Raw genomic sequence first — 24,917 nt, forward strand, 5'->3', positions numbered from 1 at the left:
AATGATGTTGTGGTTCAGGTACATGAGACTTTTTACAGTCCAGTAAATTTACATTCTCTCTGTTGTAAAGAAAAATAAAGGATGCGTCTGTAAAAGGAAAACTAAAACATACGTATTCTTGTGTGCATGTGTTAAAGTGTACTGTACATTGACGGACTGAGTTATATATCTTGTAGCACTGCTTTATTTAGAACACTAAATCGGTCGTATGTTCTGCTCATCTTTAGCAAAGACAAGTTAAAGTAGTTTGAAGGCCTCCAGGTTTAAAATACTGATTAAGTCTTACAGTATGCATCATAAAAAGCACTTTGTTCAACCCTTTTCTTTTACTTTGCAGTTTTCGTTTGGAAATTAAAAAGACAAATCTCTTTTTTTCTTCTTCTTTTAAATCATCAACAGAAGTCAAAATACTTGTTTTGTGCTTAAAGGCACTTTTGAAGACACAAAGTAGAGTCGAACGTAGGGATTCCGAGGACAGTCGAGTCAGACCAAAAGAAACATCTGCAGTGGCATCCGTTGCAAAGCTAAACCCAGCCTTTGCAAACAGATACGGCCGTTCCAAAATCTCAGTAGAGGAGTCAGTTAATTTGTCTTTGGAATGAGAGCATAACCCCCCCCCCCCGAGTTAAAAGTCCCTCCCCAAAAGTAACATCCATCTCAATGTGCTTGTTTCCAAGCATAAAGAGAGCAAATGCCACCAGAGTCAACAATAACTGCAGAAAGACAGATATAACTGGGATGGGTATACGAGGGGATTGGTTTTAAGACAAAGCCCTCATTAATTGACAATGAGGATTTTTTTTTAAAATGGTCATTTTTTTTTCGAAAACAAATCAGGATATTTCATCCGAAAAACCGTGAAGTGCTGAGATGTTTCCGAAGGTCTGCACACCTTCGCTTCACGGCCAGTACTGTAATGTTGAAACGTCCTGCAGGAGGCTGCCGAAGAGGCTCGGCTTTACAAAGTGACAAGAGAATCGGTATGACAGCGCGTCGCCTCCGCAGCAGCCCGATAGACACTGAAAGTTCATGAAGAAAAAGAAACTTCGACACCCAATTAAAACACTGAATTCCCCACCCCTACCCCACCACCCCCACACACACACACAAAAAGTAACCAAAACGACAAGAACAATAAATGCAACTTCATGCAAGCAGTTGAACATCATTTTCATTGACATTTTCTGTACTAACGGCTGCTTAAAACTACAGACGCACTGATCTCCGAACGTGTCTTCTTCTCTAGTTTCCAGTGCTGAGATTTAAAAAGAGGGGTTGTGGTCGTAGTGGGCAAACCTCAGCACTGCGCACACATCCGAAGAACACACTCCGAGTCATCATCTAACCCTGGTGTGTTTTTTCTCTTCTTTTTTTTTTTTTTGGCATTTCACATAAATGTAGAAAATATGTCCTTCTCATAAATACTGCTTTTCCAAGTTTCACCTGTTAGATCCAGATAAAATGTCTCCCCTTTAATATTCCTCAGTCTGGTTGTCTTCAACACTCATATGTTGTTTTACATCAGTCACAGTTTACCCAGGAAACAAAGGCTTTCCGATTGGGTTCAATATGTCTGGGTATGACCTGGGGGTCCACGATGCTTCAGCTGACCCTTAGCTCAATCAGTAACACTGATTTGATGGCGAAAAGTTCAATTTGTTAACACTGATGTGTGCGGGAACCTTCATTCTTTGAATTGCCGTCAACACATTTAACAAAACTACTTATTTAAGGTATTTACTGTACATCAGGGCGGGTCAGAATCAAAGCAGCAGAGGACGAGATATCATGACTTTTAGTCCCAAGTTTGGGGCAAACTCCAAAATCACTGGATACTAAATTTCTCATTGTGCAGCAAACTGTATCTTTTCAACAGATTCTGCTTGCCTGGTAAATACCTGCATCTCTTAAACACCATGCCCTTAGTTTGTAATCCAGGTTTTCAGATAAACGTGTATTTTTCAAGCCCAAGCTGAAATAACTCTAATGACATCACTGTGACATCACTAGGGTTACTTTTTTTCAGCTACTCGATGGCCACACAAGACATTACATCACAGGCTGATAAGTACTCAACGTGACGTGTAAAATCTGTGGAGCGGCCCTTTAAGGTATTTACATTGCCCAGTGTTAATGTCTTAAATGGAGCCATTTCAAATGGCACGGCAGCTGAGAGCTGAGAGAAGAGTATTTTATAGTTACAGTCTAAAATATATTTGGAGGAAAGGGTGAAGACGGACTGGAACGATCACTATGAGAGGGCTGCAGCAACAAACTGGCCGCCCTGTGCTTTACAGCAGCAAATACTGCAGCACCACACAAACACAATATATACAGAGAGATAACCATGCTTTTTTTTTGCATGTTACAGCCCAACAAGATATACTGTACACTAGAATTCCCAATCATGCCCTTTGAAGGCCAGCGACTGCTCAGGAAACAGGAGGACTACGTTTGTTTTTTCACTCCTGAACCGGGACACGAAGAGATTCCTGATTCGGCACCTGACATTCGGGTTGCGGTCATGTTTCGAGGGGCGGAGCAAGTCAGACTAGAGGCTGTTCTGGGTCGCTGGAGTTGAGCTGGGTTTCCATCACGGTTTCGTCTGGGTATGGGTTGGGGTACGGGTTGAGGAACGGGTTGGTGAGGCTGGTCATCGGGACGAGGGCGGGTGTGGCAGGTTGGGTGGCGTCGGGTGCGGAGGCGGTGCCGTTCAGGTGGCCGGGGTCTCGGCCTGCAGGCTGGACATGCGGATCTGCGAGCTGCTCTTGCTGAGGATGGACAGCTGCGTGCCCCCGTTGACCCCACTGCTCGCCAGCGAAGGATGCCGGTGCTTCAGGTCCACAGCAAAGTATCTGTTCACCGTCCAGCTGCGCCATTTCCTCTTGATCTCCGATTGCACCTTGAGGGATATACTTCACAAGGTCATTATTAATGGACCACGATGGAAGGAGACAAGCTCACTGTCCCTCAGTCTCACTCTGTATGTACTGCATTTAAGGCTCAATGTTTTACATTCTTACTGATTTTTAATGAGTATGTTTACATGCAGACTAATGTTCCACTATTATTCTGAATATGACAATATTCCAGATTTGGTCCACGTCAATGTTAGCATTTTCTGTCTGGATATAAGGCCTTTTTCCGAATGTAACATTTTCTGACATGTGGGATATGCCGGTATTATTTGGATTTTAGAAGCACATTTTTGACATATAAAGTATAAAGTGCATTCAGAATATGTGTCTTAATCAGGGGTTGTTACCGCAGTTTGCAACAGTTTACGGCCTCTTGCCTGTTTACGGCTTACCGTCACTTCTGTGAGTTGCTATGTTTTTTACACAAACCAACCATTATATACTGTCTATGAAACCAACCAGCCAACAGTTTGCAGGGCCGGGGAATTAGTGATGTGACAACCGGCTCTTTTACGCGAGTCGGTTCAACCGGACGGTTGTTGGTTGGCGAACCGAGTCTATAGATTCGGTCAACGGTTCACGTGCCTGCGGCTGCGGCATCCGGCTACTCCCGGTCTCGGCAGTAGCCGGGTGCCCGCCCGGTCTGCTCGTGACAGCCTGTAACATTCACTTCTCTAACATTTAACTTAACATAACTAAGATAACATGTGTATTTGTATGTGATGCACTTCCCAATCAATAAGGTGTGAATTTCCGAACACAATCACCTAAGATGCATCAGAAACAAGGCTTGGTTAATAACTCAAACTTGCCGAGAACCGTTAGACAAACCGTTTGCTTATATACTCGAGCGGTTGTTAACGGTTACATTCGGTCTCGACTCTCGGCAGTGCAGACTCTCGGCTGTAGCCGGGTGCACGGTCTCTACTCTCTTAACAACTCTTTCGGTCCAATGAATCGTGCTGCTTGAGGTAGCCCATTTCCTGATTGATTCTACCACCACTCCAGTGGAGGCGCTAATGAGGTAAAAAAACAGGAGTGAGTCGGTTCATTGACGTATGGCACTCGATTCTCCCGGCTCAGTGACACGAATCGGGTTAATAACCGGCTCTTCGGTCAGTTCGTCATCACTACGGGGAATGGATTCATGGCCAAAAGAAAAGCCCACATCTCTGGTCGGAAGGAGAAACCCACGCACTTTTAAATATTATAAAAGACTTGGATATAAACAGGTTTTTGAAAAGTCAGTGTTGCGATGTTTGTACATACATCGCAACACTGACTTTTTCAAGAAGGTGGTTGAAGGACCGAAAGAGGGAGGCTGTCTTTGCACGGTCCTGTATTGCACGGCTGCATGCAAACGGGAATGTTCGTGGAATATTAACTTTCATTAGCCATGTAAACAGCTTAGTCAGAATATTGTCTTTTTCAGAATAAGGGCAACAACCGGAATAATTTGTGAATGTTAACGTAGTCATTGAAAAAACACTATTTCTTTAAAGGAACACCTTGGTTTAAACCAGTTTTAAGATGGATGTTATGCCCACACACAATCAAATGGTTTGTAATTCCTGTTGCAGGAAAAAGCTGAGCTATAAAACCCCTTCATAGAATAAAAAGTGAAGATGTGAGATTGCTACAAAAACTTGTTCAACTACAAATTGTTTGACCAGCAAATGTTTTATAATCAGATTTCTACCCCCAAAAAATAATTAGCCGTAATTTTCAATAATAACAGAAAATCCAGATGTTTGTGTCGGAAAATATTAACTCTACATTGTGTGCCTTATACCATCAATCAAGTTATAGACATTTCAAACCCCATGTCTTCCTGATGGACAAGCTGTAGATCGGTAATGTTGTTATGTATGTTCACTTGAATTAAGAGAACTGGTGTAATGGTGTCAGTAATTGTTTTAAAGGATGTTTACCTCTCCATTCAGGAAGCAGTAGAGGACGGCCACCACAAAGCCCTGAGGAGACACAGAGGGTCCGAGCATGAGACAAATTGGCTGTTCACATTACATTATAAAATGTGGCCTATATCAGATTCCAGTGTGAACTGTTTGCGGTTTCGAACCGACCCGCATGCGCAAAAGAACAATAACAGTGACATCAGACGCAGCACGCTGTTGCACTAAAGTTAGGGAGGTTATGGAGGAAGTAAGCATTTTTGCTTTTATTTCAAAATGTTTGTGTAATGGCAGCCGTAACATTAATGAGCAGGTGCTGAGGAGCAGAATAATGAAGAGAAAGAGAGACAAATTGGCTATTTTGGCCTTTAGTGGGGTTATGGCTGCAAATTCACTACAGAGGTCTGTGTGGATTGCTATTTTGTAGGCCTAGTCAAGTTTTTAATTTTACTGTCTGTGTCTAGGGCTAACTCCCGCCGGCGCATAATTTCGATGTAGATTGACATAAAAGTCGCATCAAATCCACCTTGGTTGTTCACACTGCGGCCGCATTGACAAAAATAATAAAAGCACCAAAGCTCCTACATGCACTGTCTAATGCAGTGGTTCCCAATCTGGGGTCCGGGGGCAAAGATCACAGGGGGTGCAAGTCTTTATCTGGTTTGAGGTTGAGGTAAAAAAAGATATATTTGCACATGTTAAACAAATTATGATAATACACTAGAATGTATAATGTATACAAAAGTCTGTATGAAAACTATATATTTTGTTGTATCCTCGTTTTTCCTGCCGCCGCGGCATGGCGGAGAAACGTAACAGTGCTGATCAGTTTTTCTTAGACATGAGTAAGGGGGGCGCCAAGGAAAAAAGGTTGGGAACCACTGGTTTAATGCATATTTATGTGGGCTTTATGTATCATTTACTTTTGTTTAACTCTCAGCAAAAGATGCACGTTTAATCAGCTGGTATGTTTTATTGGCCTTTGGGTTTCACAAAATCAAATGTTTTTATGTGGTCCTTTGGTGACTTAAGTCTGACTTGAGTAAAAATGTCAAGGCTCTGGATTTTACATTTGTATGGACCTTTTTCACAGCAGACATGTTGACATGTCATAGTAGGAAAAGCACAGGTGTATTCAAACCCATTACTGATGGCTGCATTCCACTTAGGAGAGGCCCTGGTATTGTGCATGTTGACTCACTGAAATAGCTTACTGGGACACTTGATGGAACTGAGCCATCGTTAAGGTTATCAATTTCAAGTCAAAATGTCTGCTGTGATAAAGGTCCATTGGGCTGCAAGTTTACAGTTAAAAAAAAGCCTTTTTGACTCACTAACTCCAGAGCTTGTTTTTCCAGGTCAAGTCTTATAAGTCTCTGCTGACCATTAAAATTGCATTCAAATATTTTTCTTTCAAAGTTGTTATTAGTGCTTTCACATACAGTAAATTTTGTCTTAACGGGTAAAATAGCTTTGCCAGCAGTCAGGTCTAAAGCCTTCATTTTGGTGATGCATGTCAGTTCTGATAATATTCTCTTCCCAACTTTTTCCCCAGTTTGTACATAGATTTTCCTTTTGTAGTAAATCCAGGCAGTGATGGAGAAACAGTCACCTGGAAGGATCCGAGGCCGAGCTCAAACACCAGACGCTCTCTCTTGCTGACGTTCTCAGGGGAGAAGGCAAACACAGTGTAGTGGATCCCAAACAGAGGGATCAGTAACAGAGTGGAGCGGGCCAACCTCCTGCAAAATAACAAACACACACACACGCAGAATTTTGATGAGATTTCAGTATGTGTTCTTATTATAATCAGCACAGATAGGTATGGCAGCATTCTGTCCATAGGCTTAATCGATAAGTTGTTTGGGCTATAAAATGTCAGAAAATGGTGAAAAATGTTGACCAAAGCTAAGTTTACTGGCACAGAGGACTGAAGAAACTAGAAAATATTCACATTTAAGAATATGGATGTTTTTTCATTAAAAAAAAATTACTTAAAGCGATTAATCGATTCTTAAAATAGTTGGTGATTGATTTAATAATTGACAACTAAACAATTCATCTTTGCAGCTCTATTCTAGCTCAATGAATTCAACTACACTTGTGCATGAGAACTGTTCCCATCCTATCTGTCTGGTATTTAACACATGTATATGTATTTTCAACAGACGGATACAGGAAGAAATCCCATCCACCCATACCTCAAGTGTAAAATCGGTCCATACAATGAGTAATGAGTGAAGTAACCACATTGCAACTTTTACGGGACTAATCATTAACGAGTGATGGATTACTTTGTCAGCGTGTCTTCCCACCCGCTGACCATAACAAAACAAACAAGTTAGAAAAATGTATAGCATATATGTCATGTATGCATACAAGTAGTAAAAAACTAAAAGTAATACATGCGGACATTTTGCATATGCGCTCATGAAGCCATCTTGAAATGATTAATGTATAGGTAACATTTTACTTAAATGTCAGCCAGAAAATGTTAAATAAAATGTGAAATGTAAAAGGACTTACAGGTAAATACTGGATTCATTTCCACCGATATCTGGGGACTGTAACTTCTGGACAAGGATGATGATGATGCCGATGAAGAGCACAAAGTTGATCTGTGGGGAAAAAAAAGTGTATTGCAAACAAATAAATAGGTATTCGGTAATAGAGGGATTGTCTTTCTGTCGTAACGGCTCAAACAGAGTGATAACATACCATAATTGAAGCGAGCACAGGTCCCTTGATCACCCACCAGATGGCAGCGTTGTCATTCATATCCCAACACCTGAGAGAGCAGGGGGGATGAAACATCTCATCCATTGCATGAACAGACAAGCTTCTCTATTACTTAAGATAGCACATTATACGCTTGGCCAATTGTATAAAACAGTACACACTTCTGTCTCATAAATTGGCGTGGCCTCGTTGGATAGTGTAGTGAACGCCGTGTGAATGGATGAAAAGCTAAACACAGCTAAAAGCCATATTTAGCATTATGCAGTTGTGGTAGGGCATTCACGAACGTTATTTGACATCTCCTGAGAGTTTGTTCTTGCGATAGAAACAGGTCTCAAACAAAGTAAATTTTCTCCTGATTTGTCCATCTGGACATTACCATCTTAGTGGCAGAATTTTCTGGAGAAAATGGGTCCTATATTTACGTTGGTCATAATCTATGTTTCCGTCCACTGCTCCCATTGGAATCAATACACTCAGGAGCCTGCCGCTAGTCTCTAGAGACGTGGCCGTGGCGGAGCCCATGTGACACAGATACAGGGAATTACTTTGAGTTAGGGCGTCTCGGTTCTGAACGTCTCTGCTTCAACATAAACACTGAACTCTGCTGTTCATAAATTACCTACCCGATATCATCAAAGTGGAGCTTCAGCACTGCCCAGATGGTCACACACACTGTGGGGGTTCCTGTTGTAACACGATACAAACATTAGTAACGCATGCATCCACCGATCAGAGAAGAACTCTGTGGTTCTCAACCTATAAAAGCCGCGACCCCTCCCCCTCATAGATTTTAGTCAACAATACATTCTAATTACATTTTTAAAAGTAGGCTACGTGACTCACAACAACCTGTTTCACAGGCCTCAATATGGGTGGGAATTTCTGAGTCTCAAAGTAGGCAAAATCTGCCAATCTGCGTTTTTTATTTTTTTTCCCATTTTGGTTTCGCGCACAGCTAGGCGGGCCAAAATTTATTGTGAACCTAAATTGTTATGCGGGCCAGATCCAAATTTGCAAGGGGACAGATTTGGCCCGCAGGCCCTGAATTTGACACACATGACTTTTATTCATGTGTTTATAAAATTGGACTTGGGCATTCATCGAATAGGACTCGGAAGTTGGATGAAGTTTTTGACTACCATTATGTGTAATAGGCAGTGATGGAGTACTCAAGTTATGGACTCGGACTCGTGTCGCTATTCTCTGGACTTGTGACTTGACTCGGACTCGATTAGGACTCTTCTTTGGTGACTCACAAATGATGATTTACAAATGAAGCTCTAAATATTACACATGAAATGTACCAAACCCAAACAGTAATATAAAAACCATTGCCCAGTCCAGAATATGTTATTTCATTTTTTTCTCTGCAACCATCTGGCAACCCCCAGTAGTTACCCAGGTTGAGAACCACGTCTAGTGTGTGTGTGATGTGGCCGATGTCTCACCCCAGCCAATGATGATGTACCAGTAGAAGTATCTCTTTTCAGGGAAGAAGGTCTCCACCAGTAAAGTGAAGAGATACAAACCCTCGATGAAGAGCCAGAAGTAGTTAGAGAGGACGCAGTAATGGAAGAATATCATCACTGCTCGACACTCCAGCTTCACGGAGGTAAAAAAAGAAACATAAATTCAAATTTAAAAAACATTTTTTATGTGTGAACAAATCATCTGACGCCTGTTAACATGAGAACAGAGAGGACTGTGGGCACGTGTGCAGGCGTGTTTGTGTTACTCACAGTGTGTATGAAGCAGTGCTCGCTGTCCTCTTTGGCGTACAGCACGCCGTCTTTGATGAAGACTGAAATAGCTCTCAAGATGAATGACACAAATAGGTTCATGTGGATGAAGTTCCTGGTACAGTGCAACTTCCTGTGCAGAAAAACAGACATGAACATACTGAATAGCATGGAATCTATTATTAAAGAAAAGTACTGCATGGAGGAACAATATACTGACGTAACTTGCGTACAAACACTTTATAAACGCCTAAATCGATTAATCAATTTGAGTAATCTTTTAAGCAAGGAAAGTAAAAATGTAATCAAAACAATCATTAAATGCAACCATATGTGTAATTAACCTTAAAACATCTCAAATACTTCAATATCACTTCATGATTCATATTGAAAGGGATTTCTTCATGATGAAAGTCTTTGATTGACTGTTGTGCATAAGTTTCCGTACGATATCATACAAAGCCGTTCATGAGAATGCGTTGGTTTTTGCGTGAAATGAGGACATTTTTGTAAAGTGTGGACATTTCTTTGGTCCCCACTTAGTCTCATAGTTAGAATGAGCTTTTTGCAGCCTGGTCTCACAGAATTCCGTGAAATGATCACAAACGGTTAACACCGCATTACGTGGTGGCGGCACGGAATGTGTGAAAATTCTGTGTGGCCACCACGGAAAACAATGGCAATGTAAAGTCAATGAGAAGATGACGTAGCATTAAGAGCGACTACGGTAGCGAGTAGTACGAAAGCCCGAAAATCCGCACCCGTTGGTTGGGGTGGTGGATGGGTCAAACAACACAGGACGTTGTCCCACGTGTCACGTTTCCTAAACCCAATTGTCACTTTCTTCTTTGACTAAACCCAACCGTCCCGTTGTTGTCCCACGTGTCCTGGAAACGTAAGCCCACCCACGACCTATTCCTTAACTTAAGGGGCCGTGGGGCGGCCTCCAGCTCAACCAGTAAGAGCGTTCGCCCCACGTTGGCTGAGTCCTGCAGCGGCGCATGTTTGAATCCGGCCTGATGCCCTTTGCTGCGTGTCATCCCCCATCTCTCTCCCCCTTTCATGTCTATCCACTGTCTCTACTACTAATAAAGGGAAAAGCCTAAAAAAATAATCTTTAAAAAAACAAACTTAAGGGGCCGTGTTCATTTCACGGAATTCTGTGAGATCAGGTTTTGGCTTAGATGTATAAGGGGACTTAGATATCTATAACGAAGAAAAAACATCCCCCTCTATGTTTTCATGTCAGTCTGATAAACCTCATGTTTCCTAACACCACCCCACCCAGCTGCAGTACCCTCCACGTCCACCAGACGTCTCACCTGAACCTGCACAGGATGACCATGGCAGTGGTGAGGGAGACCAAAGAGGTGCTGTAGCCCACAGTGTACAGAGCCTTCACTGACACAAAGTACACCCTGTCCTGAGATGGAAACACACACACAAGCACAAAAAAAAGTAAATTAACAACTGAGTGCTTTTCATATAGAGAGCCGAAGTCACGCCCTCCTACTTCCGGTCCATGAGACCTATCTTTCGAAAAAAAATATGAACGGGAGTCAATGGGGAAAGATAATTTCGCAAGTCAAGAAAGTCTCAGTTTATTGATAAACTGTTGAAGTATAAGACTGTGAAAATACGTAATTAGAAAGATTACACACTTCAAAGTCGCATGGATGACGTCTCGATGAAGCTACGATGTCTGTGTATCGCACCGGGGATGTAACTTTACTCAGATGAGCAGAGGATCTCGCTGGTTCTGTTGCTTATCTGCTGCAAACACTTAACTGGATAAAACACAGCAGGTAAGATAATGTTACATGTGTTGTGGAACAGAGCTAAGCTAGCTAGCGAGGAGGTTGAGCATCAAGCTAGGTGACATAAATTCTGTGAGACGAGAGATGTAGTTCACTGAGCGGTTTCACACAAAACTAAGTGGTACTACGACAAACCTACGGCTAACTGAGACTTTCTTCGGTTGAAAAATTATCTTTTAAATTGACGCACATCATATTTGTAATCCATGGCTCAATTCAAACGGGATCAAAAATGTATTTGTCTCTCCCAGTTCACTACCATGTATATTTTTTTCCGAATTAAGGTCACATGAGGTCCACCGGAAGGGGAGGGACTTCGCCTCTCTATAAAGTGTCTCATTGAAACAGTGAGTGTGACACATTGCTGCAGTGATATACTAACCTCCGGATGGCTGCCGTTCCCTTCCTCATTCATGCAGGCATCGATGTAATGAGGGAAGGTCTCTGACCAGCCAAACTCAGTGCAGTTTCGACTCACCGTCCCAGGCTCTGTGGACACAGGACATTTGATTTGATTATGGCAAACACATTATTTGTGCAGACTTATTTCTAGAGTGAAATCAGGAAGAGAAGCCTTATCCAAAAAAAAAAAGAAATTTTTAAAGTTTATAATCTTAAAAAAAAAATAATACGTGGATGGTCTACAGTTCCTTTTTTTTGGTTGTTTTATTCAATTTTATAGCATTTGGAGAAAAAAACTGATAAAAGAACGTTGAAAAAGTGACAAAATAAATTTCAACGTAAAAAAAAAAAAAAAAAAGCTAAAAAGGTGCGGAAAAATATCGACAAAAACATCGTAAAAAGTGACCAAAAAACTTGGATAAAAGTGAGAGAAACATCGGGACAAGTGACAAAACTATAAAGAAAGTGACAAAAACATCGGGGGAAAGCGACAAAAGTGTCAAAAAAGGCGACCAAAACGTTGAAAAAGAGGTTTAATTGAAAAATGTACCCAGAAACACAGAAAGTTGCGTGGTGGACGGGAAGACAGCACATGGGTAACTACCTCCAATATCATGTATATCTTTTATATATATTACATTCTTTGCACATTTGTCATGGGAGCGCCGTTACTATTTGTACTCGCGCGTGGTGTTCGCGACACTAGTTTAGCGTGTAGATAAAGCGTGTTTAGATCTGACGTTAAAGGAAACTTTTAGCGTCAATAACAAACACCAAAGGCACCTGACCAAGCGTCCGAATTTTACGAGATGGGAGTGAGAATGTGTTGTAAGTTTACGCACCAACACAAAAAAAGTGTTTTGAGTTAAAACAACGGTTCCCGGAGTTGGTAGTACTCTCAGACACAATCACCAATTTCCTCGGTGAAAGTCTTGTGTTTTCCCTTTAACTTCACATATGTAATATGTGGTGCATACAGTTATAAAGCTGCAAAGATTAATCAATGAATCCATTAGTTGTCAACTATTAAATTTCTCTACAACTATTTTGATGATCGTTTAATTGGTTTGAGTGATGTTATATAAAAATTGTAAAACTTCTCTGTTTCCAGCTTCTTAAATGTGAACATGTTCTAGTGTCTTCATACTGTGACAGTAAATTGAATATCTTTGAGTTGTGGACAAAACAAGACATTTGAGGACGTCATCTTGGGCTTTGGGAAAACAATCGACAATTTTCGAACATTTCCTGACATTTTATAGACCAAACAACTAATTGATTAATTGAGAAAATAATCAATGGATTATTAATTGACTGTAAAAATAAAAAAATAGTTTCAGCCCCGATAAATATAGGGAATAAATACAAATTACAATGCATTACTTTTTGTAGAGAACAGCCTGCGCGCACGCACACACACACACACACACACACACACACACACACACACACACACACAAAACACACAAACGTCCATCCAGAAATGTAAATGCATGACTCTTTCATTTCAACTCAGTTTACCAAATCTGCAAATCACTGAAATGTCATCTGTTTAAAATCTCCACACTGCAACAAGACATGTAAAACAGGAAGCCTTAAAAAAAGAAATAGTTGCTATGGTGATTGTGTGTAAGAAGTCCTTAGATACTGACCGAAGTCTTCTTCAATCGTGTACTGATAGAAGAGTTCAGGGCAGTTGACTTCGACGACCTCGCCAATCGTGGCCGGCTGCCAACACGACAGGTTGTCCCACATCCACGGACAGCCTGAGGACACAACAGGTGGACCAACGCAGTGCACAGCAGTGAGTGTTTCATTCTAAAAAGCCATATGTTAATAGAAACAGGCCAACTCATTCATCATTACTTCAAAATCACAGATCCTTGAAACTCTCATATGGTGGCTGAGATGTCAGCTCTTATGCCAGCAGCCATTATGACCAAATATCTCATATTGGAAGTAATTACATTCAATAATTATATCTATTATTTCCTGCTGCTACAGCCTGTGCAGCTTTCTATAGAAAAGCATCTGAACGAGAGAAAGACTCAAACAACAGAGGAAAGACAGAGATTTGTATTCATTTAATGTGTGGTGATTGTTTATTCTATTACGCTTTTTGTATTGGATTCCCACATTTAAAGATCAGTCTAGATGGGACACAATCATGTAGTTTAACTGGAAAAATATATATAAAAAGATATCGGAGACAATCATGTGGGTTTGAATAATGGTGCAGAAGCTAAAAGAGGAAGAAGGTCTTTGTGACTTTGTTAACCAGCTCTGCTTTGTAGCCAATACTCCATTAAGGCTTCCTGATTAGTGTGGAACTACAACGCAAATAACATATTTAAAAAAAAAAGTGTTAGTTTGCTGTGCAGATATAAAATCACCACCAAAAGATACTTTTTAACAAGGTTAAGAAGGAGAATTGGCACAAAGCTACTCACTCAGTTTGATCTTCCCTTCATCTATCACATAATGAGCCATCACTCACTGTCTCACTGATCAACTTTAATTATGAGGATCATCATCATCGTGAGATTAAAGCCTCGGCCTCTCCCTGACTCTGGAGTGACAATTAATTTGCTTTACTGAATTTCTCTGTTGGCCCTGCTTTAGTTTTTATGCTACAAATCAAACACACAAACACACACACACAAACACACACACACACACACACACACACACACAAAGTGAAGACTTTCTAATGATATCTCCCTTTGTAGAAAAGCAGGACAGAGTCAACCACAATTTGTTGAATTATCTCCCGCTCATTAGTATGCCGGCCCTGAAGATATTCTTGTTATTAATCTCTGTGTTTATTCTTTTTTTTTTTTATTAGCCCATGTAGAAAACTTTAATTATTATTTTATTGTTATTAAGCTCTGTGTTTATTCTTCTTTTGTTCTTTTTCTTTTTAAATTAGCCCATGTAGAAAATAGTTGCAACATCAACATAACAGTGGTTGGCATGAGGGGAAGGGATTATAGGCTACACAAACACAGACTCGCAAAAAAAAACTAAAAAAAAATACCTACCAAATTCTGGATCATTCCCAGTATCATCCAAGGCCATCATTTTCATGCATTTCTCCTGCTCCCTCTTGATCACACAGTTAAAGGGGACCTGTTGGCTGGAAACCTGGAGAACAATACACACACACACACACACACACACACACACAGAGAAAAACAGAGTCAAGTGGCTGAAGGTTACATCAGTGCAGAGGGGAAGGACCCAGAGGTAAAATGGAAGAGGCTGCTTCACTGTGCAGTTCACACCACAGTGTGGGAGTCTTAGGATCTGTTTAAACACTCAACCAATTAGAAAAAAAAACATTTCCGAGCTGTTGGCACCCTCCCCGTGCTAACTGACCACAGAGGAGGGGTATTATTCTAATGAAAACAAGGAAGGGAAGCCTTTCAGACGTGCACTTTACACAATGAACCGTGCCAGGCGTTACTCCCATCTGTTAAGAGCCTTGGACAAACACACAGAGGTGACGGTTTAAACTTGTAGCTCTCCAGCGGCTTTAACACAATCGACGCCAGAGAGTCACAAAACGACGTCTCCAGACACGGGAGGTCACGTCCAGGGACACCTCCTTCACAGCTCCCATGACGGCTGCACAATGCTGTGCTAAAGCTGGGACCGAGGAGGGGGAGGAGGGGGATGGAGGGCTGTCTGGTAAGAAGACGATCGTGTGCGTCTGTGCTGGCGTCAGTCCGGGGAGACGCCACGTCTACACCTTTATGAGGTGTAGCAGTGGAGCAGTCGAGTAGGTTTATTTATTCGCTGACGTCAACGCTCGCTTGGGATTCATGCACTGAAGATTTACCAGAGCAATAGAGATGCAGTCCTTTTGGGGGCATTATGTGGAACAAGTGTCGAGACACTCTCTGTATCAACGCGTCTGCTGGTTGATTTATATGTTGCACTCTCCAAGCAACACAACCGTGTTGCACGGTACTACATGTTTAATTTTAATGGGGAAAATGTTGGAAAAAAATTGATGGCATTCTCTGGATCTGTTGTGTGAATGTGGATGTTATATCATCTTAAAGGGTGGGCCACCGTTTGTGTCATTCGGGTCCGTGTGTTCCCGGGCTGCCCGGCTGGGAGCAATGCATTTTTTGTGCATGCATCGTTTTAGTCTGGTGCAACACCGGCAGCGCAGCCGCTAGTTAGCTTAGCGTAGTGAATGGAATCCTATGTTGCCGGTTAGCATGTTATGAGTAAAAGTGAGCCAACAAAAGACAAAAAAACAACCTAATTACTTGCACTGAGACAAAAAATGCGTTGGTCCACCTATCTACAGCTAGGAGAGACCGTGATAAGCCCTATTTCAACAAACGGTGGCGTAGTCCTTTAAAGTAGTAGTTAGACATTGTAAACAGTTTGTCATATTACTGGGTTTCAAAGAAAAAATATTGTTATTGCTTTCAAGTAGAGATGTTCCAATAACATATTTTCCTTCTTTGATCAAACTTGCATATTGGCCGATACGGAGTACTGATCCGATACCAGTGCGTAAATAAATAAAATAAAAAAAACACAAATACATACAGAGAAGGAGTGCAATATAACTTTCTTTTATTATGTAGCTTGACAGTAAGTCATAAGTGAAAAAGAACATACGGTAAATAAACTACTTCAAAGTTTTTATTCGAAGCTAAATTACGTGGTATCAGATTATTCAGTATAGACTTGCGTACCTGCCGATCCCAGTATTTTAGGCAGTATCAGAGGTATTTCCAATACTGGTATCGGTATCGGAACAACTCCACTTTAAAGTTGACCTGTGGATCTAGGACCGAGCCTCCACATAAGAGCGCGTGCTCTACCACTAGACCACCCAGGCACCGAAATCTTCCTGTTTGCTAACAATCTGTTCTGCTGCTCCCAATTGGCCAAAAATCATAAATGAATGCTGATATATCATGAATCATGCTGGTTAGTTGGATCATTTCATTTGAAGCGTTGTTTCTAAGCTTTGATTATAATTTTGGAATCTTTCAAATCACATTTTTTAAACCTAATGCCACTAAAACTACGTCCAAACAAACATTCACCAACAGATCAGACAGAATGTGGAAATAGCAATCTAAGTTTTATTTTTGGGGGAGGCAACTAAAAGTATGGCCAAAGATGTAAGCACTTGGTTTAAAGGTCCAATACACCCACACAGGTGTTTTCACTCAGTCCACCTGATTAGTCCTCTGCTCAGGTTAAAGTTGGGTGGAGCTATGCTGAATATTGGTCACCAAACGTACATGGTTATTTTGAAAAACAGAGACATTTCCCTTAATTTGTGCCCTTCGTTTACATGCAAACGAAGTCTTTCTAAAAACTCCGGCCAGAGTGGAGATTTTGGAAAACTATGTTTGCACGTTTGCATGTAAACTGAGACAAACGGAGGTTTCGGCAGCCGTGGAAGTGAGAAAGAGAAGAGGGAGGAAGTGATTCGTTGCTGTTGTTATTTTCGGGATTCGGATTGGCTAACGTGGGCTTGAGCTTCTCGTTACACCGCCACCTACAGGTTTGGCGTGCTCTTGACGGCATTGACTGCATATATACACGGGTACGTGTAAACAAACACTCTTCTGAAAACTGACAGCTGTGCACAATGTTATTTTTGAAAACGGAGAGTTTGAAATGTCTGTTTATGCAAATAGCTGGCCACGTGTAAAGGTAGCATGAGATAAGGTCTAATCAGGTAAAATAAGTGGAAACACCTGTTAACCCTCTGGAACCCAAGCCATTGATCATGCAAATGGTTGATTTTTGATGTTCTATGTGAGATTTGTATTCACTTCGTGGACCGTCAGAATTTTGAGAATCCAACGATCAATTTGTTTTTCAGCTTCTTTCTAGGGTAAGTGGTTTTTCTTTGGCAATCTTTTAAACAAAAAATGCTTTCTCTGGGGTTTTGGGGGTTAGGAGGGTTTGAAGTAGCAGGGCTTTCAGGCCATTGTTAAATTTTTTTGAAAACCTCAGTGCATTTCAATATCATGCACAATATAACTTGTCTTTAGCTTACTTATTTACTAAATTATCTTATCTATAAGGCACTGGTACTCTATGTTTTTATTCTTATGTATGTATATTCTATTTGTATGTTGTACTTTCTGAGCAATCTCTGGCACAGGAATTTCCTTTCGGATAAAAAAAGGTCCATCTTTTTTTTTATCCTGCATCGCTAGATCATATAATAGGAGTGATATCCTGCTGATCATTCTTGAGATTTTGTCTTTGAGATTTAACGGCAACTTAACAAAGTTGAGCGCATTGATCTATTATAACTTTGGTATTAGAAATATCAACACTCACTTGCAGTATGAGATGTGATTTACACCTGGACCACCAGTGTTTGTATCCTCCCTTTTTTTTCACTGCTTTATATTAAAGTCTCTACTACATTCTTTGGCACTGAACGCTGCCAGTGAACATCAATCGTTAATGCAGATTAAGTGCATATGAACTTCATTTGTAGGGTTGCCAAAATGATGAGTGGGAGAGGCAGGGAAGCTGAATACACTGTGTGATTCTTTGGAAGTTTCTGTGTTTATTTCTCTGCTGTTTAACCTCCTGTGACTAATTAGATGGTATCTTTCTGCCCTAAATCACTTCACTACAACTAATTAGGTGAAACTGTGTACGGCCAGCATGACCAGATGCATGCTACACATACATCACTGAGTGAGTTTGTGTGTCTCTTACAATATTTAAAACTAAACCAGCTGCTTAACTACTTAATAGATAGTGTTCACTGATTCTTCAATATAATGCAGTTTTGGATGCTATCATCAATGTGATTCACTTGTTTTGGGAGTTAGTTAAAAATCAAATGAGGAAGAACTGTAACTACAAACACTGTCTCTTAGAGTCTGTCTCTTGTGATAAACACAAAGATTCTGTGCATTTCCAACCCTGACTGAGAATTAGTCTATTGGCTTTTAAAGCCAGAATAAATGCATTGCTGTTGTTTGTCGCTTTTATGTGACAACTTTCTTTAAATATTGAAAACATCAAAGGTGACATGAGACAAGATGTGTTTACCTATGTTCAACCAAACCATAGTGCGTAACTTTTTTGATATTAACGAAACAAGTCATTGCCAAATGAGTTGCTACAAAGCTAATAAAGAATATCAGCTCCTCAAGTCCATCATGTTTTTTGAATCCTCCGTGTCCTCCTTGGCTACTAGCAACTACATGGCGCGTGATCACGGAAGGCTTGTATCATGTGGATGCAACAACAGTGGTGTTGTCATTACTTAGAATTCCAAGAAACTAGGAAACTACGCACTACAGCTTTAACTAACCTTAACCAAAGCATTTTAGTAGCCTACACCTATCAACACGCAGGATCCATACAAACTTCTTCATGGATGGATGGATGGGTGGATGGATGGATGGATGGATGGATGGATGGGTGGATGGATGGATTTTCAACAAAACCATAAGCTTTAACTAACCTTAAGGGGTGACACTGCAGGTGAATAGGGAAAAAATCCAATTTACAGATATCAACATGAAACTTCCCCATTCAGTGAATGACATTAAGACGGTAAGACCTTTTTATGCAAATTAGGCATTATTTAATGTTAACTTTTGGTGTAATTTACAGCCGCAAATAGACATCTAAGATTGGATAGATCGATCGATCGAGGTGGGTGGGATGGATGGATGGATGGATGGATGGATGGATGGATGGATGGATGGATGGATGGATGGATGGATGGATGGATGGCAGGCACAGATTTATTCGTAAATTTATATGGTCTGTAACAGAGGGACAGAATAAAACTAGCCCCAAATATGACACACATTTCTCAACACATCAACAAATATTAATTTCTTTTTTGAAAAACATATGATTTTAGGAAGGTTATAGCTCTTCTCCCGGCTGTGCTGTTATAAGTTGCTCCAACAGCAAATGTCAACATTTTGGGGAAAGAAAATGGAAAGCAAAATCCACAAGGTTTTACAGTAATCAATGACATTCATTTCACTTAAATTCATCTCCATTCTATCCTAATGTTTTGTCTAAAACTTGTACTTGCACGTGTGTTTTGGCAGAAATTCCAATTTGACAGTTTTCATGTTTTTTTAAAATGGTGTAGTTTAAAGCCTGTACTCTAACATTTTACCCCCAAAGTCTTGTAATGACCAATTCCCCACTAATGTTTAAGACTTTCACATCCACACAGATTGCTGACCGTGATTAAGTAGAGTGTGTACTGTCCATCTGTCCAGCTCTCTGTGCCTCTGTCACTCTTAAGAGAACTGTAATAAACTGAATATTGTGTACAGATACCAATTCTTATTTTCAATCCTCCCATTCTGCCTCCCCCTCTTTCATACAAATTGCTGTCGTCCACCATCTTCTCTAAAGCTCATTTCTCCGTTTCTCAGACAACACTTCAGCTAAAGGGTGATGACTCACCTTGCAAGACAGAAATACAAAAATGCTTTCCTCACAGCTTTTTATGGAGAGGAGAGGAGAGGAGAGGAGAGGAGAGGAGAGGAGAGGAGAGGAGAGGACCTTCTCCTTCCTCACAGATTTAACAGACAGGAATAATGATGAATAAACGATGAATAAATGATGAGAATGCATCCTTATCCATCGTTCCTGCCACACACCTGTCAATGAGTTATTGATGCAGTCACTCCATACAGTTTCTTTACTATTATTTCTATGTGAATGACTGTACAAGTGCACGAGAATCAGGCCTCAGCACCTGTTTGCTGAATGTATTCATGTAAAGCTCCACCTGTTGCCGAGTCGGTTTGCAGGTGGATCGTTTGGCACGAGTACGCTTACTCATACACAGAAAGATTAGACATATGTTGTCCTTTATAAGTACCAAAACAGAATAAAGAACAACAATTTCAATGTCATCTTACCGTGGGGAAGAGTAGGAGGAGGAGGGCAAGGATCAGCGGGCTGATGTTAGCAGCAGACATTTTGTGTTTCTCAGTTTCCTCTAAACTTCGGGCTCTGACAGACGGACACAACGGGACGTCAGCTCACCTTGGGATCTGAAAAACACAAGCGTGTGGGACAGTAAGAGACAGGATGTCCACATTTGTTTACATTATATCTCACCAGTACATTTACTTCACATAACAGAGTATCTTTCATATAAGCTCTCTTTAAGTGTTTGTATATGTTTCCCTAGAGCAAATCCAGAGCAGGAATGTTAACAATAGAAAATGTTAAGAAAATCTCAATGTGGACCTGAATCTACTTCAAAGTAAATATGTGATACATGTAACCAATTGTCCTCTTTAATCTATTTAGATTAGTTCAGTTGTTCATGATAAAGTAGTGAAAAAGTTTAAAGTGCTCATATTATGCTCATTTTCAGGTTCATAATTGTATTTAGAGGATGTGGTTTAGTTTTTTAAAAACACCATATTTTTGTTGTACTGCAAATTGCTGCAGCTCCTCTTTTCACCCTGTGTGTTGAGCTCTCTGTTTTAGCTACAGAGTGAGGCATCGCGCTTCTGTTCCATCTTTGTTGGGAGTCACACATGCGCAGTAGCTAGGTAAGGACTACTAGCCAGTCAGGAGCAGAGTATGAGGGCGTGCCCTGACAGTACCTAGGTAAGGACTACTAGCCAGTCAGGAGCAGAGTATGAGGGCATGCCACGCTAGCAGCTAGGCGAGCATTATAACGTGTGTTACAAAGTGACGCATGTTCGTCACGGAAGTAAAGGCTGGACTACATTAGAGATGTTTGGAGCAGTTTGTGAACAGTGTTTTCTGTTGGAGATTACACTTTGTAAACCTATAATGTGCACAAACACATATATATATATAACACAATAAAGGAAAGGGAAAAAGCCCAAAAGCATAATATGAGCACTTTAAGACAAGACAGGTAGCTCTGTCTTTGTTCAGCTCTCAGTAGCTACAGCTTCTGACTGACTCTTTGGGGTTTGGAGTTTAGTTTCACACTTCTGCTTAAAAAGTACCAAACTTACTTTATTGTTTTTTGATCGCTTTCAGTCGTAACAGAGCTGTTTTAAGTTCCTTCTGATGCAAACCGAACATTTTCTGTGTCTCTGAGTTAGTTTCTTAAAAATCTGTCAACACAATGGAGATATTGAAATATTTTTGCACAATTGCATCAGTGAATGTGTTTTCAATATTGCAGAGGAGGAACAGTAGAAGTAGAGTTTTTTTTGTGAACCAGCACACCTCCAAAACATCATCAATTAGGATATTGGAAAATGTTTATTATTAATAATAATAATAACACATTAGATTTATATAGCACTTTGCGAAGTCCTCAAAGACGCTTTACATAGAATACAAATAAAAACAATCAGTTAACATTTTCATTTGAATGTCTTTCATTAGGTAAGCACACTTGAAAATTAGAAAAAAAGTTAACACAAATGTTAACAAAGTATGCCCTAGCTCACAGCGTTTAGAAATCCTTTTAAAATTCCTTGATCAACACCAAAAACCAGTCCCTTGCTGATCGTCCTTCAGCGTATTTTCCCATCAAATTCAATAGAAATCTATTGAGAAGTTTTGAGCAATTATTCATTAGTTAGACACACATATTGTGTGTGATCAATAAACATTTCAAAGCTAACAGCGAGCTCCACCAATCAGAGACATCGCTGGTAGTGTAGTACTTCTCCATGACATCGCAAATAAAATGTTTTTCTTAAAACAAGTTCGATATCATATGGACCTGTGGCTTCTACAGGGGCATAAAGGGTCCGGGACCCCTAGGGGATCTGCAGAGTCAATGCAGGGGACCACCAAATTAGTTCATTTTTGAAAGTTTGAAAGTCTTAACATGAATCCAACATATTATCAGCAAATATAAATGCGCACTGCTAACTGGCCTATAGGTAAGGTAGTCTCTAAGGCCATCCACAGATACAGTTCATCCTAAGGATTCACTGTGCCACGTGTAGGTTTAACATTAAAACATGATTTATGAAATAATGCCAACAATTATTATGTTAATAGCTTAGTATTCTATGCAAAAAAAGGTATGTATAAAGGCTTTAGGTTGTCCTACAAAGTTATTGTAGGCCCAGTTTATTATGCAACTTCATTTTATACAATATATGTAGTAAGGGGTCCCTTCTCCATCTCTCTTTTTGTTTTTTGGCTTGAAAAACGTTGAAGACCCCTGGTTTAAACATTATGGCCAATAATTAAATCCTATCCTTACGCAGAAAATGAATGCGATTTTTACTTCCGGAACCACACTGTTGAGCTCTATTACAAAGATATTGTCAGTCTATCCACTGTATAGGCTTTTCAATGTGAATACAAGCATGTGTGCAATGAGCCCATGTGCATGTTGTATCTGTGTCCTCATGGACGCAGCCTGACTGTGCAGGCCCGGAGGGGTTCGCATGAGTAAAGCCAAGTAGCAGGACTGAGCAGTCGGGCCTCGTCCCCACAGGGGGAGCTTGGCAATCCCACTTCACCAAAACCCTGCCAGAAGCAGGCCCCTCCTCCTGCCGTTGTCAGGAGCAACAGCTGAGAGAGCTGCTGAGTTTGGATCTGAACTGAATCACGTGGACCTGGAACCTCCTTCTGCTCCGTCTTCTGCTCTACCGTAAATAGATTCCCTGAGATTTCATAATGTACGTTAGTTTTTAAATGATACAACAGACATTGGACCTTCACGGAATCTAAACTCAACCCAGATTTCAGTATCTCAGCGGAAACACAAACATATCTACATGCAAACTGAGCACATTTGATTTGAGTCCTGCGCGCTGACTATTAATGCATTACAGCCCCACACAAACAGTTTCTTCATTCATAAATTTGCAAGAGTGAGTCACAGAAGGACAAAAACAACAGAAAAATAACCAAACGGAACACAACATGAATGGGAATCTGCAGCTTTGCCAAGGCCCCCATAACGGCTGCGGATGCTCTTCCATAGAAAACTTTTCATGGTGAGTGCTCGAGCACAAACTGCCATTAAATCATTTCTGAGGAAAAGAAACACTCACATATTACAAACCACCCAAACACTGATGGTATCTCCCCCTGCCACTGTGTATGGTGTGTGTGTGTGTGTGTGTGTGTGTGTGTTACTGTAGAGAAAGAAAAGAAAAAGAGAGCAAAACTGTGAAGTACTTTGAAGCACTTTTCAAAGTTCCTCAGAGAGAGAGTTCATCTTCAATGGTAACCTCATGCTGCACAAGTAGGCGAAGAACCGAGCAGCGCGATTACAAATGAAAATGTCTATGAGAGCGTGCTGCAGTTTGTAGTTTAGGAGTGAGGGCTAGAGCTGGGCAATATATCGATATTATATCGATATTGTGATATGAGACTAGATATCGTCTTAGATTTTGGATATCATAATATCGTGATGTGACAAGTGTTGTCTTTTACTGGTTTTAAAGGCTGCATTACAGTAAAGTGATGTCATTTTCTAAACTTACCAGACTGTTCTAGCTGTTCCATTATTTGCCTTTTCACCACTTAGACATTATTTCCACATTACTGATGATTATTTATCTAAAATCTAAGTGTGAAGATATTTTGTTAAAGCACCAATTGTCAACCCTAGAATATCGCCGCAATATCGATATCGAGGTATTTGGTCAAGAATATCGTGATATCTGATTTTCTCCCTATCACCCAGCCCTAGTGAAGGCACTATGCTACTTTGTACTTTCATGACTTACATTTTCAAACACGAAAATGTATTAATTTAAAAAAAATATATACAAAGCCATTTTTTCTTTCAATAAAAGAAGGAAATTACGGATTGACTTACAAACTTATCAAAGAATTGTCTAAGTAAAGTAGATTACACCAGATTAATGTTTGATACTCAGTCCCAGTCGTGAGTAACGCAGGCTTTAATTCAAGTAAATGGGAGATGGAGCTTATGTTTGCAGAGATCGGTGATAGTGTGTCCGAACTCCAAATCCATCAAATATAATTTTCTGCTGCTTCCACTGTTGTTGCTTTACAGGTTCACAGTAATAAAGATTAATGCAGGAGATTAGGCATCTGATTAGAGTTTTATTCAAGCATTAAGCTAAAAAAAATAAAGTATTTATAACAAATACAGTAAATGAGGAATGTCAGGAGTAGATTATAGATTATTATTATTTTTTACAAGGAGCAAATGAGTATTTCCAACAAATTTCCAGACCGTATGATGATTATGAGACAATGGGACCCTGGGCATGGACGCATAAATTAACATTGTTTTTAAATGAGAAGACTATATTAATATACATGAGGTTATACATGGATACTAGGGGTGGGAATTACCAGAGGCCTCACGATACGATATCATCATGATACTTATATTACGATACTTATATCACGATACGATATTATTGCGATTTTTAAACCTATTGCAATATTCTG

The 24,917-nt window shown here is 40.3% G+C and overlaps 1 protein-coding gene across 2 annotated transcripts in view; it reads right to left on the bottom strand.

The window, feature by feature from the left end:
* Positions 1-1,099: 1,099 nt before the first annotated feature.
* adcyap1r1b (adenylate cyclase activating polypeptide 1b (pituitary) receptor type I) overlaps positions 1,100-24,917 on the bottom strand; it is a 32,954-nt gene continuing 9,136 nt past the window's right edge. The window contains exons 2-14 of one of the 2 annotated variants that reach the window (XM_039810173.1): positions 20,444-20,578; positions 14,573-14,675; positions 13,184-13,297; positions 11,512-11,618; positions 10,635-10,735; positions 9,313-9,445; positions 9,022-9,175; positions 8,197-8,257; positions 7,550-7,619; positions 7,358-7,449; positions 6,444-6,573; positions 4,850-4,891; positions 1,100-2,915 (exon numbers count right to left, since the gene is read on the bottom strand). In XM_039810173.1, the coding sequence (XP_039666107.1) occupies positions 2,547-2,915; positions 4,850-4,891; positions 6,444-6,573; positions 7,358-7,449; positions 7,550-7,619; positions 8,197-8,257; positions 9,022-9,175; positions 9,313-9,445; positions 10,635-10,735; positions 11,512-11,618; positions 13,184-13,297; positions 14,573-14,675; positions 20,444-20,503 (1,536 nt within the window). In that variant the 5' untranslated portion in view covers positions 20,504-20,578 and the 3' untranslated portion in view covers positions 1,100-2,546. The remainder of the gene's footprint in view (positions 2,916-4,849; positions 4,892-6,443; positions 6,574-7,357; positions 7,450-7,549; positions 7,620-8,196; positions 8,258-9,021; positions 9,176-9,312; positions 9,446-10,634; positions 10,736-11,511; positions 11,619-13,183; positions 13,298-14,572; positions 14,676-20,443; positions 20,579-24,917) is intronic. The other variant, XM_039810174.1, reaches the window with a different exon arrangement.

Source organism: Perca fluviatilis, chromosome 9 (genome assembly GCF_010015445.1).
Source record: "Perca fluviatilis chromosome 9, GENO_Pfluv_1.0, whole genome shotgun sequence".
Lineage (NCBI taxonomy): Eukaryota > Metazoa > Chordata > Actinopteri > Perciformes > Percidae > Perca > Perca fluviatilis.